The sequence below is a fragment of the Sitophilus oryzae genome, unplaced genomic scaffold (genome assembly GCF_002938485.1).
Source record: "Sitophilus oryzae breed Bouriz unplaced genomic scaffold, Soryzae_2.0 scaffold_1604_pilon_pilon, whole genome shotgun sequence".
In the NCBI taxonomy this organism is placed as follows: domain Eukaryota; kingdom Metazoa; phylum Arthropoda; class Insecta; order Coleoptera; family Curculionidae; genus Sitophilus; species Sitophilus oryzae.
In genome coordinates, this window is record NW_022146286.1 from 1,248,193 (window position 1) to 1,267,423 (window position 19,231).

Consider the following 19,231-nt stretch of genomic DNA (forward strand, 5'->3'; position numbering starts at 1 on the left):
AATATTGGAAAAATTTGGAAGTCTTCCTTTTCTCATAAAAAAATTGTATACAGTGTATTTTGATGTAAGTAGATCACGAATCTGAACTTTTCTTAGCGATCTCTTTGTCTTGCATTTGAAACGAGGGGTAAACACCTGTGGATTTCTGGTGTACACCTATATGGATTTCCGTGGATTTCGATGGATGTCTGTGGATTTCTGTGGATTTCCATGGATGTCTGTGGATATCCGTAGATTTCTGTGGATTTCAATGGATTTCCGTGGATTTCTGTGGATGTCTATTAGATATCTGTGGATTTCTCTAGATGTCGTTAGTAGATTTCCTGACCAAAATGTGTACACCAGAAATCCACTTTTGGTAAATAAATCCAAGGAAATCCACAGAAATCCAAAAAAATCTAAAGAAATCCACAGAAATCCAAGGAAATCCACAGAAATACACAGAAATCCAAAGAAATCTAAAGAAATCCACAGAAATCCAAGGAAATCCACAGAAATACACAGAAATCCAAAGAAATCTAAAGAAATCCACAGAAATCCAAAAAATATTAGATTGCATTTTAAATAGTAATATAATAATATAAAGTCGATATAGGTAGTATATTTCAGGAGATTTCTATATGACATATGACCAAAGTAATAAAAAAAATTGAGAGTGAGTTTTTTATGTGAATAAACGTCTACTTCACTTACTATTAATATTATGCGGTGATTAGTATTAGTTTAAACGTCAAAATGAAATAAAAAGTAATAGACTTAGGACCATTTAAGCTGCAGTTTGAAAAAATTTGTTATATAGTAAGTCATTAATACAAAGGTCCTGTTGTTTTTATTCTTCGTTTTTTTTGTTATTATATTCGTTGTGTCCTCCTAGTATACTATAAAAATATGCTTATTTGTTAAATATGAAATAAAACTATTTCAGTATAAAGTATAATTGGGACCAATTCATGGTACAAAGAATACAAGGTATGATATTGCGCAGGTTGGTCGCTACGTCACAGGTGATAACAGGCGCTATTGGTCAGTACGCTCTGCGCGCCAATTCAAATCGTCAAGATATTGTTATAAACCTGTTTTTTTGTTTATATACCGTCATTGAATTATCGCTAAGCAAGTTACTGTGGAGCAGTGCGTAAGGAGTCGGGCTAGGAAGCGAGAGACCGGAGTTCGAATCTCGGCCGGGACATAAAACTTTTATTTATTTTTTAAATACTGTTGTATTCTATAGTTTATTTTTGTAGTATAAAAAAAAAGAACTATTTATTCTGTTATTTTTAATCTCCGTTATTAATATAAATTGATTGTTAGTACAATACCTCATTTAATATAAAATAATATTCTACTTTTTGAAATGTATCGGGCCCTAATTGTACCTAAAAGTAATATATTTTTAGTGATATACCATATTGTAAACTATTTAATATTTTAGTCACTTAAAAAGTTAATTTGCATTGAATAATTGCCTACCATTAAAGGAAATTTGAGCTATATAATCCTTGATGGGCATATTCTGGGTATGCAAATACTTCCTTTAAATTTTGGGTGTCGTTCAACCGATTTATTCTCAAAACCAGAAACTTCTACATATAAAAAGAAGCAGAGGTCACTAATTATAATAAACTTCACCCTTGGTATTACTTCCACTAATTATAATAAACTTCACCCTTAGAATTACTTCTATCACAATTACAATACGTTCATCTGCATTGGCATTTTCTACTTCTCGATGGGAAACAATAAACTTCCCAACATTTTTTAAATGATGTAACAATTCCTCTTGTGGTTACTTTTCCATAGATATCCTCAACTCTGTCCTCATGTGAATTCAGAGGCAATGAAAATGAAAATTATTTACCATGAACATCACAAACTAAAAACCTAATAAACAATTTTATACCGAATATAGAAATAAATTTAGTATTCTTACCTATCGTCCAAATCCATGTTAATAGATAATTATTATTTTTAAATATATTTTTGGAACTGCTGGTTTTAGTAATTATTAAATTAAACGAACTAAAAAGTCTTAAAAATAAACAATTCTTAACCATAACCCCAAAAAATGCAGATTATGATGCAGATCTCCTGTCAACTTTCTTTATTTTTTATTTATTCATTATTTTCCTAGTGACGTCACAGGTGGTATGCGCGAACTGAACGAAATTGGAGCCGCTATCGATCATACCTTGTATTCTTTGTACCATGGGACCAATTAAAGTTGCCGATTTGTTCAGTCAAACAGACCTTTGTATTAATGACTTAAATTCTGTCAAACTGCAGCTTAAATGGTCCCAAGTCTATTTCTTTTTATTTCATTTTGACGTTTAAACTAATACTAATCACCGCATAATCATATCGCATAATATTAATAGTAAGTGAAATAGACGTGTATTCACATAAAAAACTCACTCTCAATGTTTTTTATTACTTTGGTCATATGTCATATAGAAATATACTGAAATATACTAGGTATATCGGCTTTATATTATTATATTACTATTTAAAATGCAATCTAATATTTTTTGGATTTCTGTGGATTTCTTTAGATTTCTTTGGATTTCTGTGGATTTCCTTGGATTTCCGTGGATTTCCTTGGATTTCTGTGGATTTCTTTAGATTTCTTTGTATTTCCTTGGATTTATTCATGAAAAGTGGATTTCTGGTGTACACATTTTGGTCAGGTGTTTACCCCTCGATTTGAAATTTCAAGTTTTTATGTAAAATAAATATTTAAAAAAGACCAGCAATTTTTGATACCCCTGTATACATTTAAGGAAACAATCAAGTTTTTCAGTAAAGTTTATTTCTCTACCTTTAAACTCAGAACAAGAATTAATTCTGAAAAGTAATGTACAGGATATTGACAATCTTTTTTATTATAGCATGCATATATAAATTTTATTAAATATCTCAAAAAACCCAAGTTTCATACTGTAATTTTTAAAATTATTTTATTAGGCCGAAGGAAAAAAAGAAAAGGATCCATAAATGTTCAGTTTGTAGTTTCCAAGCACGATATGCATATATTATTCAGAAACACAAGAAAGTTCACTTGACACCGGAAGAACGAGAGCTGTTTGCTTGTTCGTATTGTGACAACAAATATATTACAAAATCAGGCTTAAAAGACCACCTTGATAATAAGCATAGTGAATTCAGGTAGATTTATTGTAAGCATAAGAATGGTACCTAAATCATATATATTTCATATCAAATAAACTTTTAGTCACGTGATTACAACCTTGCCGGCACAGCGTTGCCTACTTTTACATATTTTCTTTTAATCAAAATATTTTAGGAAACAAAAATAAATTAATTATAAATATATAAATGTAAAAATTTAATTATTTAATTCAATTAACAGTAATTAAATAATAATAAGAGCCAAGCCCAGTCTAGAATTCGGTTTTGAAAACAATTAAATTTCTAGCGCGATTCTCTTAAATATAGATCAATATAGTGACCGACCGATACTGCTTTTGGGCAAAAAAAATAAGTTTTAAACATAATTATTTTTTTATAATATCTTCTAACTTTTTTTTAAGTTTTGTACTGAACTGTTATACATCAAATTCACAAACAACATACAAAACTATAACTATATAGCGTGATTCACGGCGATGGCACGTTAGACGTTTATGGAGAACTGGTGATAGAATTTTTATGAAAATTTGGATTTTTACATAAAGGCACCTTCTCCGTCTTTCTAAAATATTTTCAGCGTTACAGTGTTGCAGCATCATTTGAAAATTGGCAGCATTTTTCTTATTTTAAATAGAACACTAGGTATATTATTACACTTTTGAAAACTACTTTCATATCCCATAATTTTTCTATTATATTAACCTATACCTATCTCTAATAGTTTTTGAGATAAAAAATAAAACATGTGCAAAATTGACAAAAACATGATTGTGAATAAGCATTGGTAAAACCATGAATTAAACATTTTTAAAGTTGAAATTTGGATTATATATTTACGGAAGTCGATAATATTCGATCTGTCTAAATAAACCGATTGGATATTACAGAGGGAGAGCAAAAATATTATTTGTTTCCGTTTGTTATAAAATTGTTTAGATGTTTGTTATTTTAAATTCAACCCTATATATATTATTTGTATTATTGTATATTATAAAAAATATGGTAATTAAAATTATTATGGTTTTTCTTAATTTTCTCTAAAACGATGTGGAAAATTCGAGAAGTATAAACGGGATTAACCATTTTAGAACAAGCAAAAATTTTTATCATAGAAACTAAAAATGTAATAATATACAGGGTATAACTTTGATATTTTTTATTTATTTGGGACACTCTGTATCTGGTAAAAATATTTTTAAATTGTAGCTCTAATAGTCCTTCAACGAACCCAAAACTTACAATTTGTAAAAATCTAATCGTTTAGCTACAATACTCCGAGTCGTATGTGGTGAACAACCCTGTATAAATTTTATTAAATATCTCAAAAAACCCAAGTTTCACACTGTAATTTTTAAAATTATTTTATTAGGCCGAAGGAAAAAAAGAAAAGGATCCATAAATGTTCAATATGTAGTTTCCAAGCACGATATGCATATATTATTCAGAGACACAAGAAAGTTCACTTGACACCGGAAGAACGAGAGCTGTTTGCTTGTTCGTATTGTGACAACAAATATATTACAAAAACAGGCTTAGAAGACCACCTTGATAATAAGCATAGTGAATTCAGGTAGATTTATTGTAAGCATAAGAATGGTACCTAAATCATATATAGTTCATATCAAATAAACTTTTAGTCACGTGATTACAACCTTGCCGGCAGAGCGTTGCCCACTTTTACATATTTTCTTTTAATCAAAATATTTTAGGAAACAAAAATAAATTAATTATAAATATATAAATGTAAAAATTTAATTATTTAATTCAATTAGATTACAGTAATTAAATAATAATAAGAGCCAAGCCCAGTCTAGAATTCGGTTTTGAAAACTAGATCAATATAGTGACCGACCGATACTGCTTTTGGGCAAAAAAAAAAGTTTTAAACATAATTATTTTTTTATATCTTCTAACTTGTTTTTAAGTATTGTACTTTGTACTGAACTGTTATACATTAAATTCACAAACAACATACAAAACTATAACTATATAGTGTGATTCACGGCGATGGCACGTTAAGCCGCGTATAAATATGCCGAGGCAAGTATGGGACAAACCCGAAACGAGTATGAAACGAGGCTATAGCAAATTCTTTCCAAAAGGCGTACTAATATGCCGAGACGAGGACGAGACGAGTCAACCTCAAGCGGAATTCGTCATATTATAGCCTCCAGCCGAGCGATTTAGCCTCGAGCAGAGTCCCTGCCCAGTCGAACGGCTTTGTCTCGCGGCTACCCATTTTCAGTGGAGCCTTTGGCGAACCCACAAAATTCTTCATAGGGCTATGCGATACTGAGGCAGTATCGATATTTTGGTATCGGTTGTATTGAATATAAAGTATCGATACTTTAAAATATTGATAAATATATTAAAGTATTATTCGATACCATTCAATATTTTAAAAAATTAATTAATAAATTTAAGTATAATGTGTTTTTTAATTGGATTAGGATCGAAAAAAATCAACAGAAGTCCTTTGTTTTAAATTTGTCGACGTTTCGCAAAATTTATTTGCATCTTCAGGACACTACAAAGTTAAGAGAGCAAAATACAATCAAAAAATTTTAAAAATTTAACAAACAACTTAAAACACATATCAGTGGAATTCCACACATACACAATTGGTAAAACTACCCTAATGTTAACAATTAAATAAAATATATGTATATGTTATAAACTTAAGATCGCTTGTAAATAAAAATAATAAGGGATAGGGCCAGAATATAATCAGGATATTTTCTTATTCGCATTTAACGAAAAAAATCGACGATGGTGGCACTGTTTTATACAAAAAACTACCCGGATCAGAACTAAATCAGTCATCAAACGATCTCAAATTACTAAAAGCACTTGGAAGAAAATGATAAAACACTTAACCTAGGGTTGGCAACTTTGAAAATAAAAAATAGGGGCGAGAGGATAAAAAGAGGCACAGGCGAAACATTTTTGAAACGTCGCTCAAATGTCGAGAATTTACCAAAAAGTTATATAAACGGTATGCGATAAATATTTAAAACAAACAAAAATATTTATACTCAAAACTTAAAATAAAGCAAACCATTGTCAACAAAACTTTTTTTCAAGACATAAACTAACAGTAAGTAAACATAAAATTACATAAAAGACACAGATTAACAATTCTTTAAAGCATTGTGGCGATAAACGAATATTTTTTAGATTTTAAAGTTGGTATGCAACAAAGTTTTCAATACGTGAGAGAAAAGAGGACAATCAGATCAAAAGAGGACTGTTTCTGGAATGGAGGACGGTTGCGAACTCTATTTTAACCCCCTGTAGCTACGAATCAAAGCAGAATTGGATTGGTTGATATAAAAAATAAATCTTATTTTTACGTGAGGAACTTCCCCACGAGAGATGGAACATGTTTTTAGAAACACCCTGTATATGTTTGTTTAATTTCAAAATAGGTAAAAAAACAAGCTAGATAAATTAAAGGAATTCATGATAAATTTAAATTATATTGGGACTGTTTACATAAAAAAAAACTGGAGAACGCCGACTGAGCTACCTGGAGATAACGGCACGGCAGCGGCGGCGGCGGAGCCTTCTGCCATTGCCATTTTTTTGAGTCTTTAATTATTTTATTCAATAATATATTTTGTATGTGGTTTGTATATCTATAAAAAAATTTCTATAGTTTGTATATCTATAAATTTCTATAAACAGCGCTTTCAGATGGAGCGCTGGTACGCGCGGGATGGTACGCGCAGAGCGTCCGCACGGATGTTTTTACAAGATAGCCCATCCGGACGGAGCATACGCGACCCCGGTGAAATTGTTCATATAAGCTCCTGGTACTTGCTCGAAGTCGCGGACGGTCCGTCGCGGACGCTCCGTTCCATCTGAAAGCGCTGTAAGATAAAACTTAATTCGACTTTATTTATTTAAAAAATTAGAAATTTAAGTAATTAAGATTTAAATTATTAATTTAAAAAAATCTACATTTAAATGCCAATAACTAACCTGGAACATATATTGTAAATAATATATCTGCATTTCTTCATTTCTAAAGTTGTATATTTTTTCAAGGTATTCAATTCGCCACATTTTATTCTATGGCTTTCAATCATTGCAGCACGCTTATTAATAATTTTTAAATTATTAATATGTATATAATTTTAAATCTAATTCCCAGTTTTTTAAACCTTCACCGTAATGTGCTTTCTGAACAGGGTTTTTTTAAGCTCGGAGAGTTTTTTTTAATTATTTCTATGGCGGGAACTTTATTATTTTCATATTTGCCATAAATTAAGTTTCTTAGTAGTCTGGATAGTTTAAATTTCTAGATTTTTCTATATCGAATCGAAGTGGAATCCGAGCCCCTTGAGACTCGAGGCAATTGTTCCGCGGAGCCGCGGTGTATACGCCACTGGTTAAATAGACGCCCCAATCCTTTTGATGGTTAGCCAAAGGCTCCAGAAAAAACGGAGACAACGCCGTCCGGCTGGGCATAGGCTCGGCTCGAAGCTCAGACCCCGTCCCAATATGACGAGTCAACCTCAAATCCGCTTGAGGTTGACTCGTCTCGGGTGTCTCTCGCACTCGTCTCGACATATTTATACGCAGCTTTAGACGTTTATGGAGAACTGGTGATAGAATTTTTATGAAAATTTGGATTTTTACATAAAGGCACCTTCTCCATCTTTCTAAAATATTTTCAGCGTTACAGTGTTGCAGCATCATTTCAAAAATTGGCAGCATTTTTCTTATTTTAAATAGAACACTCGGTATATTATTACACTTTTGAAAACTACTTTCATATCCCATAATTTTTCTATTATACTAACCTATACCTATTCTAATAGTTTTTGAGATAAAAAATAAAACATGTGTAAAATTGACAAAAACATGATTGTGAATAAGCATTGGTAAAACCATGAATTAAACATTTTTAAAGTTGAAATTTGGATTATAAATTTACGGAAATCGATAATATTCGATCTGTCTAAATAAACCCATTGGATATTACACAGGGAGAGCAAAAATATTATTTATTTCCGTTTGTTATAAAATTGTTTAGATGTTTGTTATTTTAAATTCAACCCTATATATATTATTTGTATTATTGTATATTATAAAAAATATTATGGTAATTAAAATTATTATGGTTTTTCTTAGTTTTCTCTAAAACGGTGTGGAAAATTGGAGAAGTATAAACGGGATTAACCATTTTAGAACAAGCAAAAATTTTTATCATAGAAACTAAAAATGTAATAATATACAGGGTGTTCCATTTAAAAAAATACAACTTTGATATTTTTTTTTATTTGGGACACTCTGTATCTTGTAAAAATAGTTTTAAATTGTAGCTCTAATAGTCCTTCAACGAACCCAAAACTTACAATTTGTAAAAATCTAATTGTTTAGCTGCAATACTCCGTGTCGTATGTGGTGAACAACCCTGTATATGTATATGAATAAGAGAATCTGTTTTTCTTTGTAAATTTAATTAAAACCAAACCAGTCCCACGGGTCACTAGCCGCCACTGCTGTATATTAATTTTAGACATCCAAAAAAAAAGTTATTTCTTAATTAAAAATTGTACATATATACACTTAGTATATTATATAGTATTTATATTTAAGGTATTTTATTTTGATAATAATGTATGACAGAAATAATGCATAAAATTCTATAAATTTTAATTTGTTAATTTTAAAGTTATTCATTTAGATGTATTTTTAGTTCTAGCATTAGTAAAAAACGTAAAAGTTCGTTTAAAAAATCTACAAAAAGATTTGGTCACCCATACAATTATGACTGCGCATACCGTTGCTTAACCTCGATAAGCGATTACATACTTTTAATCAAGACTATATTTTGTATTGGTAAATACCCTGTAAATATTGATTCCTTTGAGAGTGTCGAAATATACGTTTTTTGCAGCATATACATACGGCCGTATCTTTTTTTACGTTAACTTAGAAGTTTGATTTTTTTACAGCTTCAACCCTAGTAGCATTTTTGGACACATTTTAGGTAATGTTTCTAATAATTGTCTGGTTTCTTGGCACAAATAGGAAACATTATCGAAACCTATATATTTTATATGGCTTTATTACATGTGTTTCTAATGTGATGGCACTAGCCGTTTCCTGAAATGTTTCGATTAGGTTGTAATATATAATAATAATTTTTTTGTCTTAAAATAATATATATGTAATAATATTTTTGTCTTAAAATCCTTGTTTTTAGTTTTTTGTCGCACAAAAAATGTCTGGCAAAAGCAAATTCATCGTTTAATTTAATAATGTATTGTTAAGGTCAAGGTGTATTACTGGTTGCATAACCGCAACGTGCATTGAGGAACCTGGTGAATTCGCCAGAAAGTAAAAGAAAATTACAGAATTCTTTAGAAAATTCCAGAAACCATCGCCATGGGTATATAACATGGTACAAAGAAAACAAGGTATGATCGATAGCGGCTCCAATTTCGTTAAGTTTGCGCATACCACCTGTGACGTCATACGCCCAGACATACGCCATACAAAAAAATATCCATATTGTTCAATTGGCACTAATAAAAAAAGACCTAAAATAGGGAAGAATTAGGACATAACCCCAAAAGTTATGTTTTGACATCGATCTTGACATTTGAAAAATTATTTTCACATTTTGGCACAATCAAATTTCACAGATGACACAATCTGTTTGCTAATTTGAAATTGGTGCGCAATTCACCAAAACTAAAATCAGTCAATACTAAGGGACGAGTATTGACTGGGGAGAACAGAGCCCCCAGGATTTTTTCCATTAGGAGTTTAGGAAGAACCGCTGATAGTTTAGTGATCGACGGGAAGGTCAATGGTTGGAGAATCCGAATGACCGTGGACACTGGCGCTATGATATCGTTGGTGCGAGCTAACTCAGTGCAAGGGTTGAAGCTGATGCCTCTGGGAAGAAGAGTGTGTTTACGTACAGTTACGGGGGAAATGGCCGTTGTACGGGGAGAGGCTATCGTCGAACTGAAGTTAGGAAATTTGAAGTTTCAGCATAGCGTTTTAGTGGCAGATATTGAAGATGATTTCATCATGGGTATGGATGTTATTCGTCAACATGGGCTGTCGTTCGATCACCAGAGGAATATCGTAAATATCGGAAACGAAGAGTTCATGTTATCTCCAGACGAGGGACCAGGAAGAATGGATATAAGATCAGCGGAAACTGTGGTGATACCTGGTAATACGGAGAAGATCGTATTCAGTAAAGTGGAGAAAATCGCTGGGTGCTGTGTTGGACTGGTACAAAGTAGCGACAACAAACAAGATAGGTACTTAGTAGGAAAGTCATTGGTGAACACCGACAAGAATATACCGATCAGAATTGCGAATGTTTTCCCGAATTGTGTCAAGATTCAAAAAGGTGACAAGATAGCCATCTGCGCACCTGTAAGAAGTGTCACCCGATGTGATGAAGTGTCGTCAGCTGTTACACAAATGGCATCCAAAGAAACACTAAAACATCTAGAACAGCCATGCGATCACCTAACATCTGAGGAGAAACAGAAGGCTAAGCAGTTCCTGCGAAAGCATGGCGGTATTTTTGAGAAAAATAACAGTGGAAGAACGGATTTTGTGAAGCACCGGATTAATACTGGTCATGCTCAGCCGATTCGACAACGTCCTAGAAGGGTGCCTCTTTCCAAACAACAAGAAATGGAGACAATGGTAGATAAGATGTTAGAAGATGGAGTAATCGAAGAATCATCAAGTCCATGGTCATCTCCTGTTGTTTTGGTGACGAAAAAAGATGGTAGTACACGATTCTGCTTGGACTATCGGAAGCTCAATGACGTCACTTAGAAGGATAGCTACCCACTGCCACGTATAGATGACACGCTAACCACACTGGCAGGTTCGTGCTGGTTCTCCACTCTCGACTTAAAGAGTGGATACTGGCAAGTTGGTCTGGACGAGGAAGACAAAGAAAAGACGGCTTTTTCTACAGGAAACGGACTATACCAATTCAAGGTCATGCTGTTTGGATTATGCAATGCTCCAGCCACTTTCGAACGTCTCATGGAGGTGGTGTTAAGAGGATTAACTTGGAAAACGTGCTTGGTTTACCTCGACGATGTATTGGTTATGGGAAGAACTTTTGAAGAGCATTTGCGAAATTTAGAAGATGTCTTCGGCCGCATACGGAATGCTCACCTGTACTTGAACCCGAAGAAGTGTAGTTTATTCCAGCGACAAGTGGAATTCTTGGGTCATGTAGTCTCAGCAGACGGAATTTACACCGACCAGAAGAAAATCGCTGCAATCAAGGATTGGCCTAAACTCGCGACAAACATGAACTTAGAAGTTTTCTGGGTTTATGCACCTATTACAGAAGATTTGTCAAGGGATTTGCCAATATAGCTGCACCCTTACATAGACTTACAGGTGATGAAGTCGGCTACGAATGGAACACCGATTGTGATGTAGCCTTTGGAAGACTTAAGGCGGCTTTATGTTCAAGTCCTATTCTAGCCTACCCGCAACAACAAGGGAGGTATATCCTGGATACCGACGCCAGCAATATCGGCATAGGTGCAGTGCTATCACAAGTGCAAGATGGCGAAGAACGAGTGATAGAATATTACAGTCGAGTTCTATCCAAACCAGAAAGGAATTACTGCGTTACCCGGAAGGAGCTGCTAGCAATTGTGAAGGCAGTTGATCATTTTCATAAATATCTGTACGGCCAAGAATTTTTAATTAGGACAGATCATGCGGCTCTCAAGTGGCTTATGGAGATGAAACAACCTGAAGGTCAAATAGCACGATGGCTCGAGAAGCTCCAACAGTATCACTTTACCATCCAACATCGTCTGGAAAAATGCATGGTAACGCAGACGGTTTATCCAGAAGACCCTGTCAAACCGATTGTAAGCACTGCTGTAAAAGGGAACAACGTGAAGACACTGTCATGATAAGGAGTTTTAAACTTGGAACCGATGAACAGTGGACGACGGCACAATTGAGGAAAGATCAAATGGAAGATCCAGACATCGGAGCAATACTACGGCTCAAGGAAGGTAACGGCGAGAGACCACCGTGGCAGGATATTGCGGACAGAGGGCTGGTTTTCAAAGCTCTCTGGGCTCAGTGGAATTCACGGGTGATTGAGAATGGATTGTTAAAGCGCACGTGGGAAAGTGCAGATGGCAGGACAGTAACAACTCAGTTACTGGTACCAAGGAAGAAAGTTACCCAGGTATTGGAAGAAATTCACGGTGGTAAAACTGGAGCCCATCTTGGAGTAAACAAGACCTTGAGCAAGCTGAGAGATCGTTTTTACTGGGTGGATTATTGCGAAGATGTCAAGAAATGGTGTCGACAATGTAAAACTTGTGCAGCCAGCCAAGGACCAAGCACTCGATCTAGGGGAAAAATGAAACAATATAACGTGGGACTTCCATTCGAAAGAATTGCTGTTGACATTGCAGGCCCATTCCCTGAAACGCACAAGGGCAACAAGTACGTTTTAGTGGAGATGGATTATTTCAGTAAATGGCCAGAAGTTTTTGCCATTCCAAACCAAGAAGCATCGACTGTAGCTGAAGTATTAGTCAATAATGTCTTCAGTAGATTTGGAATTCCCTTAGAGCTTCACACTGATCAAGGAAGGAACTTCGAGTCAAGACTGTTTAAATAAAAAGAAAATTACAGAATTCTTTAGAAAATTCCAGAAACCATCTCCAGCGGGTATATAAGGCCCGCGCTTTGACAGTTGGACCAGTCTGAAGATAGTCTGAAGTCTGAAGTTTGATAATACCGCGAAATACCGTTAGAGTAATAGTAGTTGCATAAATTGTGTTGTAAATAGTATAAGTTGTGTGTACAGAGTGAGACAAATAAATTCGTTAAGTATTTTATGGTGAGTTTAAATAGTGGACCCACGGAATCCGTAACAGTATATTTATTCTTTCATATTTTTAATGCCCCTTCTATAATAATTAATTATTTGTTGCTACAAAATATTTTTGTTTCAAATATAGATTTTTATTTTTATTTCTATATCATGGTTCTGAAAATAAAAATATATAAATCAATGTAAGTAGAACGCGTTCTTATGAGTTTAAAAGCTCAACAGCCGATAGAAACATATATTTTTAGTTAAAAACGCTATTACTAGCCAACATGGCGGAATTTTAATTCATTATTTTATAAAGTTGACATGGGGTCGGACACAAATCATCTACATTATATCATATTTATGTCGAGAGAAACTGTTTAAGAGAGAATCTCGTGTTTCGAAAATGAATTGGTAATAAATGGAAACTTTGTTTCCAAAATGTTTCGATTTAGCGCTATCACTAGCCAACATGGCGGAATTTTAATTCATTAATTTATAAAATTGACATGGAGTCGGACACAAATCATCTACATTATATCATATTTGTGTCGAGAGAAACTGTTTATCTCGTGTTTCGAAAATGAATTGGCAGTAAATGGAAACCTTGTTTCCAAAATGTTTCGATTTAGCGTTATATGTTTAGAAATGTTGAACTAGTCACCTGTCAACAACGCTAATCAAAATTTCTGGTCAGAATAATTAAAACATTTTTATTTATTATAATACAATTATTAAAACATAAAAACATGTATTCCATTGTGGAAAAAAGAAAAAAAAACGTTTGCTGGTAATATTTTTCTTCGGTCTCTTGTTCCAAATCATCTCTGTAATGCGTATAATAAATTATTATAAAATCGCATAAGACAAATATCTGTTTTTGTACTCACCATATGTCCTTCCTTCTGCTTTTTTAATTATAGTGCTATAAAACTTGAAGAATGCTTAAATGCAAAAACTGCAGAACAAAATCCAAACAATAAAGTAAGGTTACGTTCTCATATTTTCCAGAATATCAAATAAATTATGGAAACTTTTCAGGCACAAAACGGGTACAAAATCTGTAAATGTGAGCCACATCTGTTTCTTAAAAGTTTGTGACACTAAGATCTTTATTGTCATAGTTTACATAGCGAAACCATATTTTGTTAAAATGTTTCGAAACAAAAAGCGATTTATGTTACAAAACATATGTATCAAAAAAGTGACGAAACTGTTTCGCAATGTTTGTTAGCAGAGATTTTGTTTCAATTTAGTGTCTAAAAATGCTACTTGGGAAGGGACTGTAGACCTGAGTATATGGTATTAATTTCAACTCGATATCTCCACGCGTTCCCGAGATAATAAAGGGTATATACAGACAGACGGACAACAAAGTGATCCTATAAGGGTTCCGTTTTTTTCTTTTTGAGGTACGGAACCCTAAAAAGGGCCATTCTTGTGAAAATATCCTTATTTCGGCAGAATGGTATATTATAGTTTTTATAATACTTTTTTTGTTATTATTTTTGTTTATTAACTAATAAATTTTGCTATATATTTTTAAAATTAACCTATATTCTCTATTATATTTCATGTTTACGTAAAAGTTATACAGGGTGTTTAAAAAAAACATTTCTATATAAAGACACTAGGATAATTGTCAAATAATAAAGGACAACATTGCTGAACACGGCGCAATGTGACCAACATAGCGATAATAAAATTCTGTTTAAACTATTTTTTGCAGCTTTAATCTAAATAAAATATCTGTTACAGTTCGTCTGCTGGATCTGTGTCTATGAAAGGAATGCGGACAAAAAATATTTAAATAAACAGCAATATATTTTATACGTCGACTTGACGAGTACGTCACCGCAAATTGCCCCGCCCACTCATTTTATAGGCTAGTTGCAAATTTGTCGAATTTTTATTGATGGGACGCGTCGTCTAATTTTTTACGAAAAACATCGAGAGAATATCGTTTCCCCTCTCACAGATACCCCGTAGTCACAGAACGGACAGACGTACTGTACAATCATTTGCTCTATAAGAGCTGCTCGGTATCGGTGTAAATTATACAACAAATTTAAACACTTTTGCCAAAATTTCATTTAGTCAGGTTTATAGATTTTAGTGTCAATGTTGATATGATTGATGACATACATCGGAAAATGTTTTGCGATTACAATATGTTGATATGAAAAATAAATCTTATTTTTACGTGGGGAATCTCCGCACGAGAGATGGCACATGTTTTTTGAAACACCCTTTATAAATATGTGTCAGTATTATTCATGAAACTGCTCGGTTACTTCTGTTGCCGGCGCTCCTGCGTCCGTATTGGTTGACTCAAAATCTGGTCACTCTAATCGTAATCTTAGATCAAAACAGGGGTAGATATGTGAGGTTAAAATTTAGGGAAACTATAAAGTTACAAGACAATATGTATGTATATAATATTTAAACATTTTATTAGGACGCATGAACCGCAGAAAAAGGTCTATAGATGTTCTACATGTAGCTACAATACGACACGTAAGCCAGTTCTTGAAAACCACAAGATAAGTCACTTGACACGAGAAGAACGACAGATGTTTGCTTGTGCGCATTGCGACAATGAATACAGATCGAAAATCAGCTTAAGATACCACCTTCAGAAAAATCATATTGATTCCAGGTAAATTTATTTTTGTTTAAGAATTATACATAGATCATAATATATACTTTCGTGGATGTAAAGCTATAAGAACCTTCCAACTATAGCGTTAACATATAGGCGATTCCGTCTTATTTTTTTTACAAAAGTCTTGTTAATTTTAGTTATCTGTGAATTATAACAGAGGAACCTTGTTTTGTAGAGTTAAAAGACGAAGAGTTAGAACGGGGGAATTGAACGAATCGCAGAAAGAGGTCTATATATGTACAATATGTGGCTATAAAACACGATATAGGATAAATCTTAGACATCACAAGAAAACTCACTTGGCGCCGGAACAACGACAGTTATTCAGTTGTGCGCAGTGTGATAACACATATAGAACAAAGACAGGCTTAAAATACCACGTTACGAATACTCATATTGATTCCAGGTAAATATATTGTTAGCATAAGAATTATATCTAAATTATACAGGGTGTCTTAAGCACTTAGCATGCATTAGAAGTTTCTAGAGAACTACAATATCTAGATCAGAGATTTTTTGCACATTATTGTTTTTACGAGATCTGTTGTGACGGCACTTCCGGAAATACCAGAAGTTGACAGCAACTTTCTTATTTGAAATGGGTACCCCTATTGTTTATTACATACTTAAATTCTCTGTAAAATTTTATGAATTTTGATATCAAACATTCTATACCTAAAATTAACCGTTTTTGAGAAAAAAATATTTAAAATTTTCGGAGGAAAAAACTGCCTGTCAAAAAAATCCGTATAGCCTAAACGACAGATTTAGTGATTACCGCAGCCACTGTGGCATAAAGAGAAGACATGTGGCTATCTATTTCAAAAATTAAATTGTTCGAATTTCATAGAAAATTGGCCGTGGCTGTCATGAAATTGAGCCATTGACAAATTATCATAAATAATTTTTTTCAAATGAAAACCCACTTTTTTTTATTTCACTAGTGAAAAGGGTTTTCAATTCATTACTTTTTGATTATACATGTTCTTATACCTAATAGCTGCCGCGGTTAATCCAAAAAAAGAGTAGAATTCGGCAAATTAGTCTAAAAGCACCAAATTTTGCAGGGACATTTTTAAGGGCATTCTAAGGGATGCCCTTAAAATTTAGTTATAATCTATATATCTGTTTTAAACGATCTATAGGTCGTTTTTGACTAATCTGGAGCTGAAAAAAAACATAAAAATATAAATTTTTTCATGCTGATGCAAGTTTAGTGAAAAAGTCTATATACAGGATAGTCAAAAATGACTTATATGCAAATAAAGTCCAAACAAAAAATATTTCAACTTTTATATTTTTTGTCATGCAGATATTTTTTTTAAAATCGCTTTATATTAACTGATATGATTAACTGGCTCTCTCTCTCTCTACTCGGCTTGCCTGTCAATATAGCTGTAGCGGTTAATCCAGTCATTCGGCAAATTGATCCAAAAGCATGAAATTTGGTACACACGTATTTTTAGTGATTCTGAGATTTTTGACCCGGAGGGTAAGGCCATTTTTTGAGTTTGACTCAAAATGGCGCCTTATTTTCAAAATGGCCGATTAACAATTTGTAATTGTTAGTTATTAACAGATTTTAGCATAATATATGTCGATTTCGACAATTTTTTCTGGCGTGCAATTCCTTAAAACAACTCTTTTTTGAGTGCAATGTTAATTTATATGATAAATTTGTGTACAGGGTGGTTAAAAGCGAATACGTAAGAATAAATTAGTTAATAAATCATTAGAATATTTATGTTAGATTATTTACTACTTATTTATACATGTATCCTTACACTTGTACTGTAATGTGCAAGTCAGTCCTGCGCGCCGGCATGAGCAACGTTGCGAATCACAGCCTGATTTACATCCGCACCTTTCTAGCTCTATTTGCGTTGCTGGCGAAAAATCTTGTAAAATCATGGGATATTTTGGTTCAAACTGTTGACACTGATGTTGATTTGTGCGTGTCTTCTTTTTATGAGCTCCAGGCTATGGGTTTAGAAGAATTATGTATTTTATTTGGGTCGGGAAAGAGTCGACGTTACATTACAGCTTACAAAATCATAAAAAGGTGTCTTAATTTTTTTAAGGTCATAGTCTCACATGGAAAGCCAAAACACACAAAAGTACTTCGATTAGTACTTTTGTATAGGGGTAAATTATTTTGATCCTAATATACATATGTGGATTATTTAAAATAGAGCAGTAAAAATTACATTTAGTTTTAACTCGCCTGGTATATACTCTGAAACATGCTTTACATATACATTTTTCAAGACTGTTTTTTTGTGAAAATATATCCAATTAAAAAATTTAAACAATCTACTGCTTTATAATTATGACGGAGCTTTAAGTGTACAGAAAATTTAGTCTTTGAATGCTCGTATTTCGAAAACCACTAAATATCGATTATGGCATTCTGGTATTTTTGGAATAGGGATTTTAGCAATTTATTTAAAAAACTAAAAACGCCCTGTATATATATTAGTATTTTTAACATGAGCGCTCTCTTTGCTCGCATATTTTGTGAAGAAGGTTGTAGAAAAAATCTCTATCAGAAATCATTATATGGGACTTTTTCGGGACAGACTATAATATTAAGCAATTATTTTATTAGAATGCAGAAAAATGTCTATAGATGTTCCACATGTAGCTTCCAAACACAAGAAAAATCAAGACTTAGACAACACGAGGAAGTTCACTTGGCACCGGAAGAACGACAGTTGTTTGGTTGTGCACACTGTGATAAGAAATATAAAATAAAACGTAGCTTAAAAGATCATCTTCGGGATAACCATATTGATGCCAGGTAAATTTATTATTGTTAGCGCAATAATTGTACCTAAATTAGAGATGTATCCGCTTAAACAAGTAAAGCTGTGTTGATTTGTAGTTGTATTCAGATATTTTAAATGGGTTTTCTTTGTTCTTTAAGTTTTTTCCTTCAGACGACGAGAGGACATATGCCTTCTAAAACTTTAAGCATTTTTTGTCGGTTAGGCAAATTTGTTTTATTAGTAAAATACTTAGATCTTATAAACTTCGTGGATAAGTAAATTCGCTTCATTTTTGTTGGAGACACGTCAGCGACATTCTACTATCTGATTATCTTTGTCTTTGACACTGACTGACCAATCGTCTGTCTTTTTTTTTGTATATATGTCATGTTTATATCATAAAATAGAAAATATAAATATATAAATTAGAGAAAATAATATTGTTATTCGGATATTGATTATTTATTGGATAATATTGACTAGTATATTAATTATTTAAAGAAAAAAAAATAAAGGTACATTACCGAATAATGTTTAAAGTGATTTAAGTTACCTAACATTGTATATATGTTACGGATAATATGCGAAATTAGCTAATTTGCGAATTAACCGGTTAAAACGCGAATTATCTAAAAGCGATGGATAAAACCCGAATCTGTCATAGTTTCGCGTATTATCCATTGCAAACAGATTAAAACGCGAATTACCCAAGAGCAACCGTATGAAGCGATTCTTGTTTTAGTTTTATATCCTTTGTCAACATGGATAGTGATATAGAAAGTTTAAACAAGT

General features: G+C 32.9%; 1 protein-coding gene across 1 annotated transcript in view; it reads left to right on the forward strand.

The window, feature by feature from the left end:
* Positions 1-332: 332 nt before the first annotated feature.
* The window catches only part of LOC115880024 (oocyte zinc finger protein XlCOF6-like), a 47,776-nt gene continuing 28,877 nt past the window's right edge, over positions 333-19,231 (forward strand). The window contains exons 1-6 of the mRNA XM_030897135.1: positions 333-358; positions 2,962-3,162; positions 4,517-4,717; positions 15,465-15,665; positions 15,847-16,077; positions 18,280-18,471. Of these exons, the coding sequence (XP_030752995.1) occupies positions 333-358; positions 2,962-3,162; positions 4,517-4,717; positions 15,465-15,665; positions 15,847-16,077; positions 18,280-18,471 (1,052 nt within the window). The remainder of the gene's footprint in view (positions 359-2,961; positions 3,163-4,516; positions 4,718-15,464; positions 15,666-15,846; positions 16,078-18,279; positions 18,472-19,231) is intronic.